General features: G+C 48.7%; 1 protein-coding gene across 1 annotated transcript in view; it reads right to left on the bottom strand.

Moving 5' to 3' along the window:
- Positions 1–295: 295 nt before the first annotated feature.
- LOC146863573 (E3 ubiquitin-protein ligase TRIM39-like) overlaps positions 296–19,408 on the bottom strand; it is a 137,987-nt gene continuing 118,874 nt past the window's right edge. Inside the window, exon 4 of the mRNA XM_085640882.1 lies at positions 296–816. Within this exon, the coding sequence (XP_085497008.1) occupies positions 296–816 (521 nt within the window). The remainder of the gene's footprint in view (positions 817–19,408) is intronic.

Below are 19,408 nucleotides of genomic sequence, written 5' to 3'. Positions count from 1 at the left end.
ACAACAATTTGAGTTGAGCGACAAGAGTAAAGTTTACTGTTGAGGGCCCCTGGTCTCCTGTGTAATATTGCTAGAGATTGTTGGAGCCGAGTCTTTGTTGGCGTGAGAGGTTTGCACTTGGTGACATGGTTGTGTGTAACTAGCAGTGCAGTGGTCATGATCGTTGCAGTAACATTGCTTAATATTACATGTTTCAACAGGTCTAAAGCCTGCAACTAAAGCAGATGAATTAGACCAGGGGAAGATCCAAGCTCTGAGATATATACTTGAGGGATGAAGCATCCTCTAAGAGAGCTCACACTTTGAGTTCCACTGAATTTGTGGTACAGAAGATAGGGAAGACTTGTTCATTGAATTTGTCGATAATAGTGTAGAGAACCTTCCCATTGGCCGCATTATAAAAGGTAAGGGATCCCATCTCGTAGTCAAGAAACAAGCCTAGAAGGCTGGGCTTGGTTTTCGCATTCATAACATCGAAAGGTACAGAAAGTCCTCCTTGGTAGAAGTTGATCCACTGGAGGACCCAGATCCCTTCGTCAGAGGTGGCGTAGACCTTGCCCTTCCTCTTGACACTCTTCTTGGCGACACCCATGATCCAGATGCTGGGGTTGCAATCTTCACACTGCTCGTCCAGGATCTGCGCCTCCCAGTAGTGCTTCCCCGAGGAGATGCCCTTCGTGGCCAGGACGCAGGGAAGAGCGTTGAAGCGCTCGGGTGTGTCAGGCAGGTTCTGGAGCACCCCTTGTTTCACACTAGTTCCATCTTTTGAGACAGTAAGCATTGGGTTGGCTGTGTTCCGATCGAGCAGCATGACCTCTGGAGAGGGAGAAAGAAACGGTATCAGTGAGTGATCGCTTACTATGTGCTAGACCTCTGTAGAGAGAACAGGAGACATCCAGAGCCGAAGAGCCAGCAAGAGAGCGAGAGAGCAAGAGATAGAGCAAGAGAGAGATAGAGTGAGAGAGAGATAGAGTGAGAGAGATAGAGCAAGAGAGATAGAGCAAGAGAGATAGAGCAAGAGAGATAGAGCGAGAGAGATAGAGATAGAGCGAGAGAGAGAGATAGAGGTAGAGCAAGAGAGAGAGCGAGAGATAGAGTGAGAGAGATAGAGATTGAGCGATAGAGAACTAGAGCGATAGAGAGATAGAGTGAGAGAGATAGAGAGTGGGAGAGCTAGAGATAGAGCGAGAGACAGCTAGAGCGAGAGAGATAGAGTGAGAGTGAGAGAGAGAGAGCAAGAGAGATAGAGCGAGAGAGAGAGAGCAAGATAGAGATAGAGCAAGAGAGATAAAGCGAGAGAGGGATAGAGTTAGAGTGAGAGCGAGAGAGATAGAGCAAGAGAGAGATAGAGCAAGAGAGATAGAGATAGAGCGAGAGATAGAGCGAGAGAGATAAAGCAAGAGAGGGATAGAGTTAGAGCGAGAGTGAGAGAGATAGAGTGAGAGAGATAGAGCGAGAGAGATAGAGATAGCGTGAGAGAGATAGAGTGAGACAAATAGAGCGAGAGAGAGCTAGAGGGGAAAGAGTGAGCTTAGGGAGCATCACCCTCCTGGCTATCGACTAGACCTCTGGAAAAAATGTATATTTATATAGCATATTCACAAAACAAACTAAAGGTTAAAGGAACGTCATAGTTAGGTGTGGTAAACAAAAGATCAGTTTTTGTTTTTAAAAATTCAGGGAAATTCACTGAAATAAACAAAGATTAAAGTAACGTTAGAGATCAGTGAATTTGTCACATTTTAAGCTAAGAAAACACAGAAATCCAGACCTAACAATAACTAGCTGGTGGCAACGCCCACTAGGTGATATGCAAATGTGGGGATTGTGATTTGCTAGATGCTACCAGTGCTGAGTGTGGGAGGAGCCACGATTCACGAGAGGTGAAGCCTCAGAGGGTCATAATGTCCTCCGGTCAGCCAGCAAGGGTGAAGGTAGACTGTCACCCTCCACTCATCTGCATGTATGGTTCTTGCCATGCTGTTTTGTCATGGGTAGTAGCTGTACAAAAAGGTAAACGCCATCACAATAACTGGGCCCAGCTGTGTTCCTATGTTGTCTGTGCAACAAAAGCAGTGTCATTCCGGTCTGTTAAACTGTACGGCGGTATTAACATGACATTTGGCCTTTGCACTGTAGAGATACATGATTGGAATTGGGTGTATTGGTGCACCTATTCCTATTAATGCATATGGCCGCATTTATTCCACCTGCAGGCATAAATGAATAGGATATATAAACACGTATGCAATGGCAGTGAACATAAACATGGCGCCAGTAAGAGCAGCTGTAATAATAAACACGTGTGACTGCAATGCAAAGGCGGATTGCAGTTTATTACCACAGTAGGGTAAGCTTGACATGAGAGAAGTGCTCTTTACTGCCTCACACATTGCATAATACACCTACGACGGCCACAGTTCCTGTTCAATATCATTCAATATCATTTCATTTTATTGCACAAATGTAATCCTTTGCACCCTTGCATCCTGCATCCTGGTTTTGACAAATAGTCTTTTAAAACAAACATGAAATTTTTTTTGTGGCATGAACCATATATAACACAGAGAACATGAGGCGAGGGTCCAAGGGAGACAGTTTAAAGACCCGCGAGAAGAGATTCCCCTAACATTATAATCAAAACACAAAACCTCTCGGGTCTATGCTAGCATGAAACACTCCAGGTTGACCTGTGTCAACACTCTTTGCAGTTATTCCAATCTAATCAAAAAGAGTTTTCTCAAGCATTGGAAGAGAACCTCTGCCCACTCCATTGTTTGCCTTCGAAAGAAGCACGAACATCAAAGACCAAATCGTACACACAAGGCCACTCATCAAGCCTAAACCCTCAGACCAAGAATCCCTGTGGGGGTTAGCACCCATCAAAGGACATTTTCCTTGTGGTTCCTGTGCAGCGTGCCCACAATCCTCTCGCATGACGGAGGTTGATATAGGCACTGACAAACTCTGGATCCTATCAAGACATACCAACAGCAATAGTGACAAGGTGGTCTACTTGATCATTTGCCCGTGTGGTTAGCACTATGTGGGAATGACCACGCGCAAATTAAAAACAAGAATACTCGAGCACAAAAGCACCATTCGATGTACAAAGAGATCAACTATGATGACTAATCATTTTCTGGATATGAATCACCAGGCAGACAATCTACGCTTGACAATTTTAGAACAACCTTACATTCACCCACACATCATGAACATATCTCAATTTGTGTTACGCAGAGAACAACGTTGTGTCTACAGGTTCAAAAGTGATACTACAGGGCTGAATGAAGAGATTCCCTGGCTATCACTGTGTATGGATGAGTATGACCCGTAATTACATATCAGTTTCATACATACCAATGCAGAACATCGACTATCCATTATAAATACACGTAATATGCTAACTTACTAGTGAGTCAGTGCTTGCTGCTCTCATTAGCCGCTATCACATGACATGAAATAAAACATGGGCAAGTTTGATTTTATCCTCCAGATGTCTTTTAAACAATATCGCGTGCAAATAAAGCATTGCATAACTCTTGTTGCATTTGATAATTAACAACATGTGAACGGTCGATCTAGTATGGATACCGCCATCACTTATTTGACATGAGAATCCATCTCTAACAGTTCCTCTTTTTAGGTCTCGGTTAGCGAAGGCTGCGCTTGCGCAGTCTCGCTTGGCGAGATTTTACGTTTTTCAGTAGTGGGAATTGACCCTGCCCTCTTCTCCATTGGCTGGCTTCCTAAACGGAGGCCAGCCATTGGAGGAGAGGGGTGTCTGTCCATTTATGCCCCGTCTTTTTCAGATTCGGGGGTGTGTTTTTTAGTTTCTTTCTCTCCTCTGGAATGTAAACATTCCAGCCAATGGGAGGAAGAGAGAAAGAAAAACATCCCCCCGAATCCGAAAATGACGCTGCGTTTCTCCGAGGCATTTCTGCTTGACCTCGGAGAAACATGGTGGTGTTCATGGCGATTCCCTCAACGACTGGCAGCTGGGCTCGCTCGCCGCACTCGCTCGTTTATTGCCATGTGTGATATGCTTCAAAGAGGGGGTATGCACAATAAGAACACGTAACATTTGACGTCCCTCGGAGGTGACGTCCTTATTCCCCACGCACCCCAGCTCCGAGTCTCCAATGAGGGAGCGCTGCACGGAGAGCCCCGTGGCGGCGGAGGGACAGTCACACATCCTTAAGCTGCGGCGGCCGATATGAGACGGACCGAAACGTATGAGGTACTTTGCAATCTACTATATGTATTCTTCAACCTCTCAGGTCTCCCCTCACACATGCCCCAGGCACAAATTTCTGCTATCACATATTTACATCACGCTCGCAGTCCTCTTACACCCCCTCCTTGTCCGCTCCCCCTCTCACGTTAGACTCCCCTTATCCTTCTTTCTCCTCCTCCCTCTCTTCCACCCCTTTCAGCACGTTTCCCCTCTCACCTGTTACCATCTTTATTTGCCTTTTAACCCCCCTCCCCAACTGTCCCTCGGGTCTGAGGTGTGCGTGCACCCCATGGTAAATGTAGGAGCCCTACGGTATGACTCACACCTCACACCACCCGTAACCTCGCGCCTCTACCGCTGCTTTTTCCGTCTCTCCCTCCCCAGCTGCCTCCTGCACACACTCTTCCCCTCGCTCCACCAGTCCAGCCCTCCATAACCCCCTCCCTGGCTGGCCGCCTCCTTGCTCCAGCTGCTTGCCCGGGCTCCCCCGACCCCTCGGCTCCCTCCTCTGCTCCTGGGACCACCCTCTCTTCATCCCTCCCTCCCTCCCTGGACCCTAGGAGCCGGCCTGGACACAACACCAGGGTTGCCAGATTGGGGTATTTCTCGCACAATTGGGCGATATTTTGCCCGATTGTGCGAGAAAAAGTCGTCTTGTGCGGGCTACTGAAATTTGGGCTAGAATCCGCCCGGTGTGCGGCGGATTCAAGGCTTTGTGCGGCGCCGCACTGCAGCTCATGGTTTCCCTGCCACCCCCCTTTTCTAATTTCTAACTGGTGGGCGTGTCAGGTACATTACCGGCCCGCCCCCATACCTGCGAGTACGGACCACCGACTACCTCGATTGCGGCCTCCTGTTGCCACGCGTGCTACTCGGCCTTCGATTTGCAGCATGCCCCGCATTCAGCTGTTACTCCCGGTCCCAGCCCAAGTAAGTGCCTCGTGAGTGTCCATCAGTTGCTACTTATATAGTACATGCATTTGCTACCGCTCCGTCACCCAAAGAGTGCCCCAGCAGCTCTGTGAGCGAGTGGCTGCTGGCGGCACTGTGCCTGCTGCTAGTGTGATCTGGTGCAGTTGCGGCCGGGCCTCTGTGACTGTGATTGGCAGACTGACTGCCTGAGCCGTGCAGCTGTGAGCTGTAACCAGTAAACACTTCGGTGATTTTGAAATACAGCCAGCCTGAGGTCGTCAGGCTGACAAAATATTTAAAGTGTGAAATATGACAAATCCGAAATTCACTGACCCTAGCATCCATTCAGGAATAATGGGTTAGTTCCTAATAAGAAACAAGCATTGGCATAGCCAATAGGTCTCGCCTTTGGGACTTTATAAGTGTTTAGCCACGCAACAGTTGATTTTGTTGCACCAAGGATATTGTGCTGCATAACTAAATACTTGGAAGGTCCCAAAAGCGAGACCTATTGGCTATGCCAATGCTTGTTTAAGGTTCATGTGAGCCCCTGATGAATCTAACAGTGAGGGGCAGACCTCTGTCCCCCTGAGAGACTTGACACGTCCTTAAATTATTTCAGTAATGCCAAAGAGTGGATTTTGTTTCTGGTGAAGGAAAACAGATGCGCGCTTTCTGATTTCAAAGATTAAAATAGCATGGAGCACTCCTAGAAATTCGCTTATATGAACTATTTGAAGAACATTCCTGCATGAGCCTCGGTTCCAGGTGTTACTTCCTGGGGAATTTATCCTTTAAAATGATTCCCTAAGGGAGAATATTCTGGCTGTAAAAGAAAAGGAATGTTATCCATATGTTGGTCTTGAGATACCACCAGAAAGGATCAAGTGTTCAAGCTTATTTTGGAAGCCAGGATCCTTCAAACCAAAGATGTAAAAGCAACGTTCGAGTCTTTGCATAGCTAAATCACATATACAGAATGGTAAACAAAAACAAAAAAAACTTTAACCTGTTGTCAGAGTAATACTGAATGGGTAGTCCGTAGGTATAGAGGAAAGCATTATGCTCACGCCTCCTTCGTCACAAACCAGGACAAGAACATGATCTGCTATGTGGCCAGGGTGGCTGTGCCGATTCCCATTTGAAAGTGATGCCTTCGGCAGTCAAAGATTGAACAAGGCTTACTCTCTAAATAAAGATTTTTCAGTTTCTCTAATTTGATATTGTTTGTTAATTTTGCCCCGATGCTTGTGAATTAAAGGTGCACGAAGCGCAATAGTCACGTATCCTAGGAGGTCAAACGTAAGTCCAGGATGGCCAGATCCACACCAGATTTTCTAGATTTTCACATACAATAAATGTAAATGCAATGAATCTGAAGGTAACTCAGTTACAGGTTATTTTTAAAAACTGGGATGGATACAGTCCTCTTAGACCTATGCTGGACACCACTGATGTACTCACTCCATCCTATCATGACCCCTTTCCAGAAATCTGGGAAGTGTTCACCTGGAGGTGGCTTGGCAGAGAATTCACTGACACTAGTGGCTCTCCCCCACATGGATTTAAAGCGCCTGCTAAAAGTTGGCGCTGTAACGGAGGGATAACTACTTTCATCAGTGTCAGACTTCTGGAATATGGACGTATGGAGAGAGAATGAGATCTCGGCGCTTCCTAATTCACATTACAGCTTGACTGGGTGAGAACAAGGCTTCCATCCAGTGTTAATCAAGCAGCTGACAGCATGTTAGAGGCATAAAACTCGAGAAATGTTCTCCATATTTCCAGTCTTTGCATGTGTTCCACAGTGCATACAGATGTCCTCATCAGACGCAGGCAGCAGCGAGAATGTCTTCCTCGTAGGTGACTGCGGGGGCTGGCATGCCAAGCAGCCATCTTCAAGAGGGCACCGCTTAAAAAACAGCCCCCTCTTTAAAGAACACCCTCGGAGTTGGACCAGGGATGCAGCACCCCAAGATAACCACTTTGAAAATGAATAGAGGACTTTGCACTTTGTCTTGCAACATATAGTGTTTTTCAAAGACAGGGTGTCAAATGTCAGAGGCTTCTTTTCATCCGCTGCTGATCATTCCTTTAACAGTGTTTGTTTTCCTTTCTCGGACTCAAAAAGTACAGCATGTTGTATCTTGCACTACTGCTGATGCACAGGAGGGCGAAAGCCAAAGGCTATATGCAGTGTTGCACTTTTTTTAAGCATCCATATAAATAAAAACATTTGTTTGGAAACCAAGCGATCTTTTCAAACTATCTAAACAAGTCAAGCCACGAAAGTGAAAGTTAAAGTGATCGGGCGGAGGCAGAGGAGAATGCAACTTAATGACCCGTGACGGAGGAGACAGATGGTGGCTGCGCGCGTGCACACACCCATGGGCACTCAAGCTTCAGGCCAGCAAAACTCTGGTAGGTAGCACTTTTTTTTACACTTTACAAAAAGTCGAGCAAGCAACGCATGCGTTGCTCTAGGCTAGACCTAAAAAACGGGACACCTGCACTTTTTTCCTAATTAACACTGCTGCTGGGCATGACCTACAATTAGTCTGAGCCTCGTCGACACAGACTCTCTGATACTTAATGTCCGGTGTCCTCTGCAGCGCTGGGCGACTCGAGTAAGTCAGCTGACTTAGTCTGACTCTCTAATTAAGCAGCAGCTGATGATGAGTTCAGACCGTGTTTGGGGCCTTTAACTTCGTCTTGGAGACTTGATTGTCAGAGAGCGGCCTGGAGTCCAAAGTGCTGTAATGCATGATCATGCCATTATCATTGATTGCCAATGCCAGGGGGCCGGTCAGCGCAGGCTGGCTACAAGGAAGGATGGTCGCTAAGCGACATTTCTCCTATCATCAAGCCCCACGCTATGAAGCATAGCGCCAGGAAAAGTAGCGATAACCCCTGTTATCGCTACTTTCCTTACGCCTGCTTCAAGACTGACTTAGCCATGATATCCTATGGAAGGTGGATATCATGGCTAAGTTTGTGAGTCCCTACCAGCAAGCTAACGCCACAGTACGTGAGATTATCGCTGGGTTTCCAGCAATAATCTCACGTTAGGCAGTTGGCGCTAGGATTTTTATAACTGAGGAGATAAGCGTTGCTAATAGCACGCTATCTCAGCGATAAAAATCCACGTTACCCGGCGATAATTATCCTCACGCTAAGAGCGCTGAGCGATAATTATCGCCGGTTGTTGCTGATATGCCCCTATGTTTTTAGTCTCAATCTAAACAGCGCGCGGTAATACACCTCTTCTCTAAGCTGTATTTAGTAAAACCGCACAGCGCAACCATAAGCATACAACTTATTACGCATCTTTCCACTGCAAACTATCTAAGCGGTAGAATAAGGCAGTTATAATGTGGTGCGTGCTTGTTATTGAACATGATGCTATCAAAGAAAATCAAAAAACTTATATGTTACTACTTACCATCAAAAAAATATCTTAAAATTACCACTGTCACTGATGATGGCGCTAGTTATAACATTGACTGCTAATCTTCTATGCGTCCGTCTCCCACTGTGTCTCTAACCGTTAGGTACACCACCAGCACATCCTTCCTTTCACTATACAAGTGTCCACATTGCATAGCACGGATGTGTGACACATGATTTTGTTTTTGCAGAGCGGGCCCCCTTCCCTGAGTTGTAACCAGGTTAAGGTGGGGTGGCTTACCCTACAAATTTGGGTGAGTAGATAGTAGAAGAGTACCTTTTTGGACTCAAAGATATGTTAACAAACTGTCAACATAAGTATGTACCCTGTTGATAATAATGTATTGTTTCTCTCGTTGCAATTTTTTGTGTCTCACGTTTACAGATAAGTTCCAGTAATACCGAGCTGTACACAGGATTACTGCTTTTGTATCACTCTATTTAATTTTTTTTACTTTTCTTTCACACACACAGCAGCAGCTTTGTTTATTAGTGCTGGTCCCGATGAAAGCCTGGATACTAATATAGATCACGTAGGCTGAAACATGTCGACCGTTTTATACATCTTAGCAGTATGAATCTACACTGCTTTGCACTGCTTTTGAACCCTGCCAGTTTGGACAAGTCAATAAAGAGTCTTTTTGTCCCCGCTAGGTAGTTTTAAACTCACTTTTGCATCTTCACTCACATGTCACGCTGCACCTTCATGACACCTATTACTCACATGTGGGATTTTAGCATCCTCAACAGTTTAGGACAATCTAAAAACATCCCAGAGCTCCTACCTCACAGTGAGGGAGTTGTAGCCCTCAGTGGGACTAGGTTTTCCCATTGGGAGGAGAAGCTCATATGATGAAGCATGCCACCTATGGTGGATGAGGGCATTCATCCTAAAAGGGATTGCTCCCCTTTGGGGCTTTAGTGTGAGACGCAGATTCACTCTTTTCTTTCTTTCCAAATTGGTTTCATGCTAGCATAGACCCGAGAAGTTTTGTGTTTTGATAAACCATATTTACACTGCACAGTCCTATGTAATATGCTATTTCTTACCATTGCTGAGAGATGGGAGGGCATTATGACCCGTTGAAGGCTTTGCCTCATGTAGGTACATAGGTAGAGGGAGGGAAGATACAGACCAGGTAACTGTGTACTATGGTCCAAAATTGCCACGGAGGGGTTCTGATGACATGATAGACCAAAGCTGAGTGGTTTGTAAATGTCACTAGAACTCCGAGATGGGTGTGAAGAAGCATATTGCATCTGACCCATACTGCAGTTTTATTTTGAGGTACTCTGCCCGAAAAGTTGATTCTTCAAAATGCTGCTAACAATGGCACTAATTAGAATTCATTTGTTTATTTTTTAGCTTTCATGAATAAATAGTTGATGAATCAATGGAGAATGGTGACTGCCACTGAATTTATACAGTTCTGTGGCTGCAACACTTACTGAATAATTAGGTATATTCTAAATTAACCACATAGTTTGCCACATATTTAGCATAATTTGCAGATTTCACAGAAATGTTGTTTCTATTCATGAATGAAAATAATGCTACCAATAATACTACCAATGAATGTGCCACATAATGTGTTCATCCATCATCTTGTAGCTGTGACAATATATTGAGACATAGTTTCACAAAAAACACAAAGGTTACAGGGACGTTATAGTTAGGCTCACATTTCACTCGTACAAAACCAGAGAAATTCAGATGTTCTAGTTACCTGAGCTAACTGTACTTTACAACCCTGTAATGTACTGCTTACGGCCTCACATATTGCATCACTTATGACATGGCCAGTGGCATCACTGACGACATCTCAAATGACATCACTGATGACATCATCTAGTGATTCTTTTTTTTTTTCTAAAAGTTTATGAGTGTTAAAGATATATAGTATGATACTACAAAAGTTAAATTAGTATACTTTGTGTACTAATAATGAGTGATACTATTTGTAACAAGTATGTGAGTGGCTGAGTGACCATGTATTCATGTGAGTAGGTATCTGAGTGGCTCTATGGGTCTGTAAGTGGTTGTATGGGTGAGTGACTGTGTGAGTGGCTGTATGGATAAGTAAGTGACAGTGTGTATTACTGTGTGTGTGAGTGAGTGGGTGTGTTTGTGGTATATGGGTGAGTCAGAAGGCATGTGAATGGCTGTATAGGTGAGAGATTGGAAATGTGAATGGCTGTATGGGTGAGTGAGTGGGTGCATAAGTGGTGTATGGGTGAGTGCATGGGTGTGTTAGTGACTGTATGAGTGAGTGAGTGAGTGAATGTGAAAGTGCCTGTATGGGTGAGTGTGTGCTTGTGTCAGTGATTGTATAGGTGAGTGAGTACATGTGTGAGTATCTGTATGGGTAAGTAAGTGAGTTGGCATCTGAATAACTGTTTTGGTGGCTGTATGAGTGGCTGTATGGGTGAGTGAGTAGGCATATGAGTGTGAGTGGGTATGTTAGTGTCTCTATTACTGAATATGTGAGTGCCTTTATTGGTGAGTGGGTGTATGTGTGGCTGTATGGGTACGTAAGGGGTTGTCTGAGTGAGTGGATGTGTGAGTGGCTCTATAAACCAGTTAGTGGCTGTTTGAGCCCTTGTATGGGTCTGTGAATGGGTTTGTGAGTGCTTGTGTGGGAGTGGGTGTATGTGTACTTGTATAGGGGTGTGAGTCGGTTTGTGAGTGGTTCTGTTGATTATGTCATGACTGATGTCATTTGATATGTAATCAGTGATGTCCTGAATGATGTCACTGACCATGGCATGAGTGATGTAATATATGAGGTCCTGGATTAATGAAGCATATGGAGGTGCACCAGGTAGAGAAGTCCAATCAGATATATTTTAATGAATTCTTTATTTATCAAAATTACTTTGCCTTTATTTATACAAATAATCCAGCCAATGTGTTTTGTCCCTTAACCACTGGGAACATCGTCAGGGCTTAATATCTTGTTGTGGTCATGAATTTGCTGAATGTGTGCAATATCACAGCTCCAGCCTAAGTCACGTGGGGCTATGAATTCCAAGGGGCATCACCAAGCCCCAGATCGGACACCATGCAAAGTGTTTCTGTCAACAGTATTCTGCTGTAGTGGGTGCATAAGTGTCTGAGTGGAATTTTGAGTTGTTGTATGACTCTCTGAGTGGGTCTGTAAGTGAGTGCATGAGTTTTCCAGTGGGTCTGTCACTAAGTGCATGAGTCTCTGGGTGGATATGTGACTGGGCGTCTGAGTCTGTCTGGCTCTGTAAGTGGGTGCATGAGACTGTGAGTGTGTGTGTAAGTGTCTAAGTGGGTCTGTTATTGGGTGCATGAGTGTCTGAGTGGGTCTGTGAGTGGGTGCAGAAGTCTCTTGGTAGGTTTGTGAGTAGGTGATGTAATCTCTGAGTTGGTCTGTGAATCGGTACGTGAGTGTCTGAGTGGGTCTGTGAGTGGGTGCATAAGTGTCTGACTGGGTCTGTGAGTGGGTGCATGAGCCTCCCTGTGGGTCTGTGAGTGGATGCACAAGTCTCTCATTGGGTCTCTGAGTGGGGGTATGAGTGTCTGAGTGGGTCTGGGAGTGACTGCATCAGAATATCAATGGGTCTGTGAGTGACTGTGTGAATGTCTGTATGGGTCTCTGAGTGAGTACATGCGAATATGAGTGGGAATCTGAGTGAGTGCATTAGTGTCTGAGTAGATCTGTGAGTCGATGTATCAATCTCTGAGTGGGTCTGTGAGTGGGTGTGTGAATCTCTGAGTGGGCCTGTGAATGGGTGCATAAGTGTATCAGTGGCTCTTTGAGTGGGTGTATGAGGTTTGAGTGGGTCTGTGAGTGGAACCATGAGTCTCTGATTTGGTCTGTGAGTAGAAGTATGAGCCTCTGAGTAAGTCTGTGAGTGGATGCATGAAAGTCAGAGTGGGTCTGTGGGTGGGTGTGTGAGTCTCTGACTGAGTCTTTCAGTGGGTGCATCAGTTTCCGGTAGGTCTGTCAGTGGGTGTGTGATGTATCACTGCGTATGTGAGTAGGTGCATCAGTGTCTGAGTTGGTCTTTCATTGGGCATGTCCTTGTCTGAGTGGGTGTGTGCCTGGTTTTTGAGGAGTACTGGGGACCGGCTAACCAGGGTCTTCAGTACCAGTGTTCCTTTCTTAAAACTGTGCCACAAATGGCACAACTTCAGCAACCCCTATAAGTCCCTAGTAAAAGATACTGATGGTACCTAGGTTATTGGGACTGAAGAGGGTTCAATGAGGCTGCAGCTCAAATTGTGCCTCCCTAGGGACCCCTCACCAAGACCATGCAAACTGCTACTGAGGCTGTGTGTCTTGGTGCAGAGAAAACTGAAGAGCTGACAAGGCACACGTTCCTGTGTGCCATGCCCTCAAGCACTGCATGTGATAAAGGTAAGTCAACCCAACTGCAGGCCTTACACCCCAAAGGCAGGGTGCACTATAGCCCATTTGTGGACATATCTGCATGAGCAGATAGGACCCTAAAATAGCAAGACCACTTTTGGATATTGTATGTGCACAATCAATCAATCAATCAATCAGTGAATTTGTAGAGCGCGCTACTTACCTGTGAGGGTCTCAAGGCGCTGATGGGAGGGGGTGCTGCTACTGCTCGAAGAGCCAGGTCTTGAGGAGCTTCCTGAAGGTGAGCAGGTCCTGGGTCTGCCGCAGGTGGGTGGGGAGGGTGTTCCAGGTCTTGGCGGCGAGGAAGGAGAAGGATCTGCTGCCGGAGGTAGTTCGTTGGATGCGCGGGATGGCGGCGAGGGCAAGGCTGGCAGTGCGGAGCTGGCGGGCGGGGGTGTAGAAGTTGAGTCTGTTGTTCAGGTAGGCTGGTCTGGTGTCGTGGACTGCTTTGTGTGCGTTGCTGAGGAGCTTGAAGGTGATCCTCTTGTTGACGGGGAGCCAGTGCAGGTCTCTTAGGTGGGAGGTGAAGTGGCTGCGTCGAGGGATGTTAAGGATCAGGCGGGCGGAGGCATTCTGGATGCGTTGCAGCCGTTGTAGGTGTTTGGCCGGGATTCCTGTGTAGCGTGCGTTGCCGTAGTCCAGCCTGCTGCTGACGAGGGCTTGGGTCACCGCTCTTCTTGTTTCGGTCGGGATCCACTTGTAGATCCTGCGGAGCATTCGGAAGATCTTGTAGCAGGAGGAGATGGCGTTGACCTGTTTCGACATGGAGAGGGAGAAGTTGAGGATGAATCCTAGGTTGCGTGCATGGTCCGTGGGTGTCGGTGCTGTTCCCAGTGTGGTCGGCCACCAGAAGTCGTCCCAGGCAGAGGGGGTGGGGCTGAGGATGAGCACTTCCGTCTTGTCCGAGTTCAGTTTCAGGCGGCTACTCCTCATCCTTTCGGCGACGGCCTTCATTCCCTCGTGGAGGTTGGTTTTGGCGGTGTGCGGGTCCTTGGTGAGGTAGAGGATTAGCTGGGTGTCGTCGGCGTAGGAGATGATGTTCAGGTCATGTTGGCGGGCCACTTGTGCGAGGGGGGCCATGTAGACGTTATACAGGGTCGGGCTAAGGGAAGAGCCCTGTGGTATGCCGCAGATGAGGTCAGTGGCTTTGGATCGGAAGGGTGGGAGGCGGACTCTCTGGGTTCTGCCGGAGAGGAAGGACGTGGTCCAGTCCAGGGCCTTCTCTTGGATTCCGGCTTCTTGGAGGCGTGTTTTTAGTGTGCGGTGGCAGACCGTGTCGAAGGCGGCTGACAGGTTCAGGAGGATGAGGACTGAGGTTTCGCCGTTGTCTAGTTAGCGCCGGATGTCATATGTGGCGGCGATGAGGGCTGTCTCGGTGCTGTGGTTTCGTCTGAATCCGGACTGGGATGGGTCTAGGATGTTGTTGTCCTCGAGGTGGTGGGTTAGCTGTATGTTGGCGATTTTCTCGATGACCTTCGCCGGGAAAGGGAGCAGGGAGATGGGCCGGAAGATCTTGAGGTCCTTGGGGTCCTTGGGGTCCGCCTTGGGCTTCTTGAGGAGGGCGTTGATTTTGGCGTACTTCCAGCTTTCTGGAAATGTCGCTGTGTTGAAGGAGATGTTGATGACCTTCTGTAGTTGGGGTGCGATGGTTGTGTCTGCGTTGTTGACGACATGGTGCGGGCAGGGGTCTGACGAAGAACCTGAGTGGATGGAGTTCATGACCTTGCGGGTCTCGTCGTCGTTGAAGTGGGACCAGGAGGTCCGCTGGTTGGTGCAGGTGGTGTTTGGGGTGAGGTCTGTCGGGGTCGGAGCGGATGGGGTGTTGAAACTGTCGTGGATGTCGGCGATCTTGCGATGGAAGAAGGCGGTCAGATAGTCGCACAGATCTTGCGAGGGCGAGATGTCGTTGGTGTTGGCGCTGGGGTTGGAGAGTTCCTTCACTATTTTGAAAAGCTCTTTGCTGTCGTGTGCTTTGTTATCCAGATGGGTTTTGAAGGAAGATCTCTTGACTGTTCTGATGAGGTGGTGATGTCTGCAGGTGGCGTCCTTGTGGGCTGCGTGGCTGTCTGGTGTGCGGTCGTGGAGCCATTTCTTCTCCAGCTTCCAGCATGTGCGTTAGGAGGTCTGGAGTTCTTCGGTGAACCAGGCGGCTTTCTTCCTGGGGTGGTTGATGGGGGGGTTTCTTCAGCGGGGCGAGGGTGTTGGCGCAGTCTTCGATCCACTGCCTGAGGTTACGGGTGGCGGCGTCTGGGTCAGTGGGGTCGGTGGGTGGGTTCTGGGTGAGGGTGGAGGTCAGCTGGTCCTTGGTGACTTTGCTCCAGCAGCGGCGAGGCAGCTGTTGGGTGTGGTGATGTGTGGTTGGTTTCTTGAAGGTGAAGTGGATGCAGCGATGGTCGGTCCCGTGGAGTTCGGTGGTGGTGTTGAAGGTGACGTGGGTGCTTGAGGAGAAGATGGGGTCGAGCGTGTGGCCGGCGGCGTGGGTGGGTTTGGTGACGAGTTGTCGGAGGCCGAGGTTGTCGATCAGGGTGGCAGAGTTGGCATCGTTGTTGTTCTCGAGGTGGAAGTTCAGGTCCCCGAGCAGGATGTAGTCCGTGGAGGCGAGTGCGTGGGTGCTGGCGAGGATGGCGATGGAGTCGCTGAACTGAGCCCGGTGTCCGGGGGGGTCTGTAGACGAGTGTTCCTCTGAGGGTGGTGTTGGGATCCGTTTGGATCCGGAAGTGGAGGTGTTCGGCGGAGTTGAGGGAGTCGTCTTCGAGGGTGTGGACCTGGAGGGTGGACTTGTGTACGATGGCTATTCCTCCTCCGATTCCGTTGGTGCGGTCTCTGCGGGAGACCTTGTAGCCGTCCGGGATGGCTATGGCGATGTCCGGTGCCGAGGAGTCTTTCCACCAGGTCTCGGTCAGGAAGGCAACGTCTGGGGAGGAGGTGTCGAGCAGGTCCCAGAGCTCGACGGCGTGTTTGCGTGCGGAGCGGGTGTTGAGGAATATGCATCGAAGGTGGTTGGGTCCGGTCCTTGGAGGCTTGGTGGTTCTGGCGCAGGTGAAGTTGCAGGCATGGCAGGAGAAGGGTCCGTGGGTCCATTTCGGGGTGGCCTGGAATCAGCGGTGGTCTCGGACGGTGTTGAGAGCATGGAGGGTGGTGGCGTCGTATCGAAGTCTGGCGTTGTGGGGTCCAGGGGTTCCGGCACTGGGCGCGGTCCAGGCGCGGACGTGAGCAGACGGGCTTGCCTTAGGCGTGCCTTCAGCGCACAGACGGCGCGCCCGCTGCGTGTCCGCTGCGCGTCCGGGCAGCGGTCGTCATATGAGGGGGAGGGAGGAGCAGCTGGGAGGCGGGAGCGGGGCAGCAACGGGGCGTGGCCTCAGGACGAGGTGGCGGGAAAAGGCAAGGGATACAGAAGGAAAAAAAGGGGTGGTGGGGGTGAGTAGGGCTAGCGAAAAACGTAAATTAACACGGCAAAAAAACAGCAAAGATACAATAAACAGCACAGCACAATCAGGGGGTCTACTTAAGAAGTGGCAGAAGAGTGGCAGCAGCGGTCTCCACGGGCGCGGACTCGCGCTGGGAGGCAGCAGCGGCGAGGTGTCAGCAGGTGGAGCTGAGTGGCGGTCGGGGAGGCGGCTCGGCCTGCGAGCAGGTCAAAAGTCACCCCGGTCGCCCGCCAGCAGGCACCTTTTGAGGCGGGGAGGGAGGAGCAGCTGGGAGGCGGGAGCGGGGCGGTGAGGGGGCGTGGCCTCAGGACGAGGTGGCGGGAAAAGACAAGGGATACAGAAAAAAAGGGGTGGTGGGGGTGAGTAGGGCTAGCAAAAAACATAAATTAACACGGGAAAAAAACAGCAAAGATACAATAAACATCACAGCACAATCAGGGGGTCTACTTAAGAAGCGGCAGAAGAGCGGCAGCAGCGGTCTCCCCGGGCGCGGACTCGTGCTGGGAGACAGCAGCGGCGAGGCGTCAGCAGGTGGAGCTGAGTGGCGGTCGGGGAGGCGGCTCGGCCTGCGAGCAGGTCAGAAGTCACCGGGGAAAGGGAGAGTACATAGGCTGGATACTTGTTATTATGAGATTCCCTGCTCCATGATGTCTTCATTGTACCCTAAGATGTTTTGTACCAAACATCTTGTCTTAATAATTTTTCACTGGTTCCAGTGTTGAATTTATTAATAAATGCACACAGGAGACCCTTTAGAGGGTCCCCTCAAAGCCTACAAGTACTGGTGTTATCTCTGATTAGTCCTAGCCAGCCTGCCATCATCAAATATGTTTGTGATCTCATGGGGTGAGAGCCAACCCTCTCAGAGGCCAGGAACAAAGCCTGCTCCGGGTGGAGGTGCCTCACACCTCCCCCAGGACCAGATGGCCTTCCGAGGCAGGAAGATTCAAAGGCGATTCTGCCTTAGAAATGTGACCCAGGCAGCTTAAGCTGTTGGAGGATGCAAACTCCCCTTTCCCGCTCCACATTTGGTGGGAGGACAGGCAGGAAAATTAGGTAAATTCAAAGGTGGGTCCCCATTCTGCCAGCACCACCCCTAAAGGTAGGGCAGGCGACGTGGACATCAATTTTCATTTTCCTCCATCTTGGTTTGAGGGGGAAATAGCAAATTAGGGTCAGGGTAGTGTTCCTTCCCACAGGAAGTGGTCACTTAGAGGGTGTAGACACCCAAAAGGTAGGCAGCCCATTGACAACTTCCCGTCTCTTCCTTTAACGCCCCTACATTTTGTATTCTGGTGGCATCCCTCAACCCATATCTTCAAAGTTGATGGACCTAAAGAAGAAAAGGACTAAGAGGAGCTGCTGAACCCAAGAATGGAGTTCCTGCTGCAGACGTTTGGTGCAAACCGCTGCTAGCTGCTTGAAGACTGGATCATCGTGGTGTGCTGACTTGTCCTGCTGCTGTGAGGCCTCTAATAACCCCAGAGGACCTCTAGACCGTTGCTAATCGCCAAAGATCTCCCATGGAGTAGAGGAGCTACTCATCTGCAGCATGCAGGCACCGCACCCGCAGAGTCCTGTTTACCGACTTTCCACTCCCCAGTGACGCCGACAGAGCAACCGAACATGAAGAGGTACACCAGTTCCAGAGGGTTAGATATGTCTCCACACCAGTTGTGAAGACACCAGGACCTATCGGAGGCATGTCATACCAATACCCGGGGTACCGGACCTCCTGACAAAGATGAATCATGAATGAATAAAAAATAACCTGGCAGAAATAAAGGGACAAGGAGTGGGTCAGGGAGTACAAGTAAGAGGCATGAGGTGGAATCAAGGCTACACAGCCTTGGCATTCATAAATAGAGACAGGAAGTGTGGGGTGGAAGTAAGAGGCGTGATATTCATGAGGAAGGGACAGGAAGTGTAAGGGTGGAAGAAAGAGACGTGAGGTGGAATCACAGCTACGCAGCCTTGTTATTCATGAGGAAGGGACAGGGAGTGCAGGGGGTGGATGAAAGAGGTGTGAGGTGGGATCAAGTGTACGCAGCCGTGGTATCCATGAGGTATAGATGGGAAGTGTAGGGGTGGAAAAAGAGACGTGAGGTTGAGGAACTTCGATTTTCGATTGAGATCGTATCGACCCGCCATTTTGTGCTCCGCCGCCATCTTGTGTTGCCCTCACTCAGGCAGCACGACGGTCGAAGTCTTTTTCTGCTTTTTCTGCAAGCTTCGTGTTAAAATTAACCTTCTGCCTCTATTTGCAAAGCTGGTGTTAGGTCTGGCCGAGTACACTAATCCCTGTCTGGTTTTTCTAATCCCCGTCTCAACTATCTGTTGGCTCACACTATTCTTTTCTGACTTTATCTTATCGTTTGGCCTTCGCTGTCCTCTGCTAGCATTCTCTCGTTTCACAACTGTCCTCCAATACACACAAACGTATCTCGCCACCTGCAAGTTAGTTGTAGATCCGTTAATGAATTAGTTTGAAGGAGGGGTGACAAACACAGTTGAAGGAAACGCTTCTTCGAGTCATCTGACACTTGTTTTTAAACTTTTCCTATTGGTTCTGTCCTGTTTTCCAACTTTCCTTATTGGCTCTTTCTTATGTACTGTGGGTGTGTATTTGGTTAATGTACATTTTACATATATGCTATAAAAGATTGTACGCCACAGAGTGAAGGGGCAGTCTCCTGAGAACCTACCTCGTGTACTTCTGGGACAACTGTACTAGCTGCAGCTAATAAATCGGATCTTTTACGCCGACAGAGTGTTCCCGTGTCTCTGTGTAGCTAAGCAGGAGAACCCAGGAGATTAAGGCGTACCCTGCGCCAGGTCCAAAAGGTTCTGGTTCTTCAACTGGCGCCCAACGTGGGGCGGCTTCAGTGGTACCGGTTCTGCCCGAAGGTCGTGAGGAACCCCGCAAGAAAATTCTGGAGGAATCGCGAGCCACATCAAGTGACCCCTGTATGTCGAAAGTG

The sequence above is a fragment of the Triturus cristatus genome, chromosome 2_1 (assembly GCF_964204655.1).
Source record: "Triturus cristatus chromosome 2_1, aTriCri1.1, whole genome shotgun sequence".
Taxonomy (NCBI): Eukaryota; Metazoa; Chordata; class Amphibia; order Caudata; family Salamandridae; genus Triturus; species Triturus cristatus.
The sequence above is the reverse complement of the archived record's forward strand: the minus strand, read 5'-3'. Positions and strand labels throughout refer to the sequence as shown.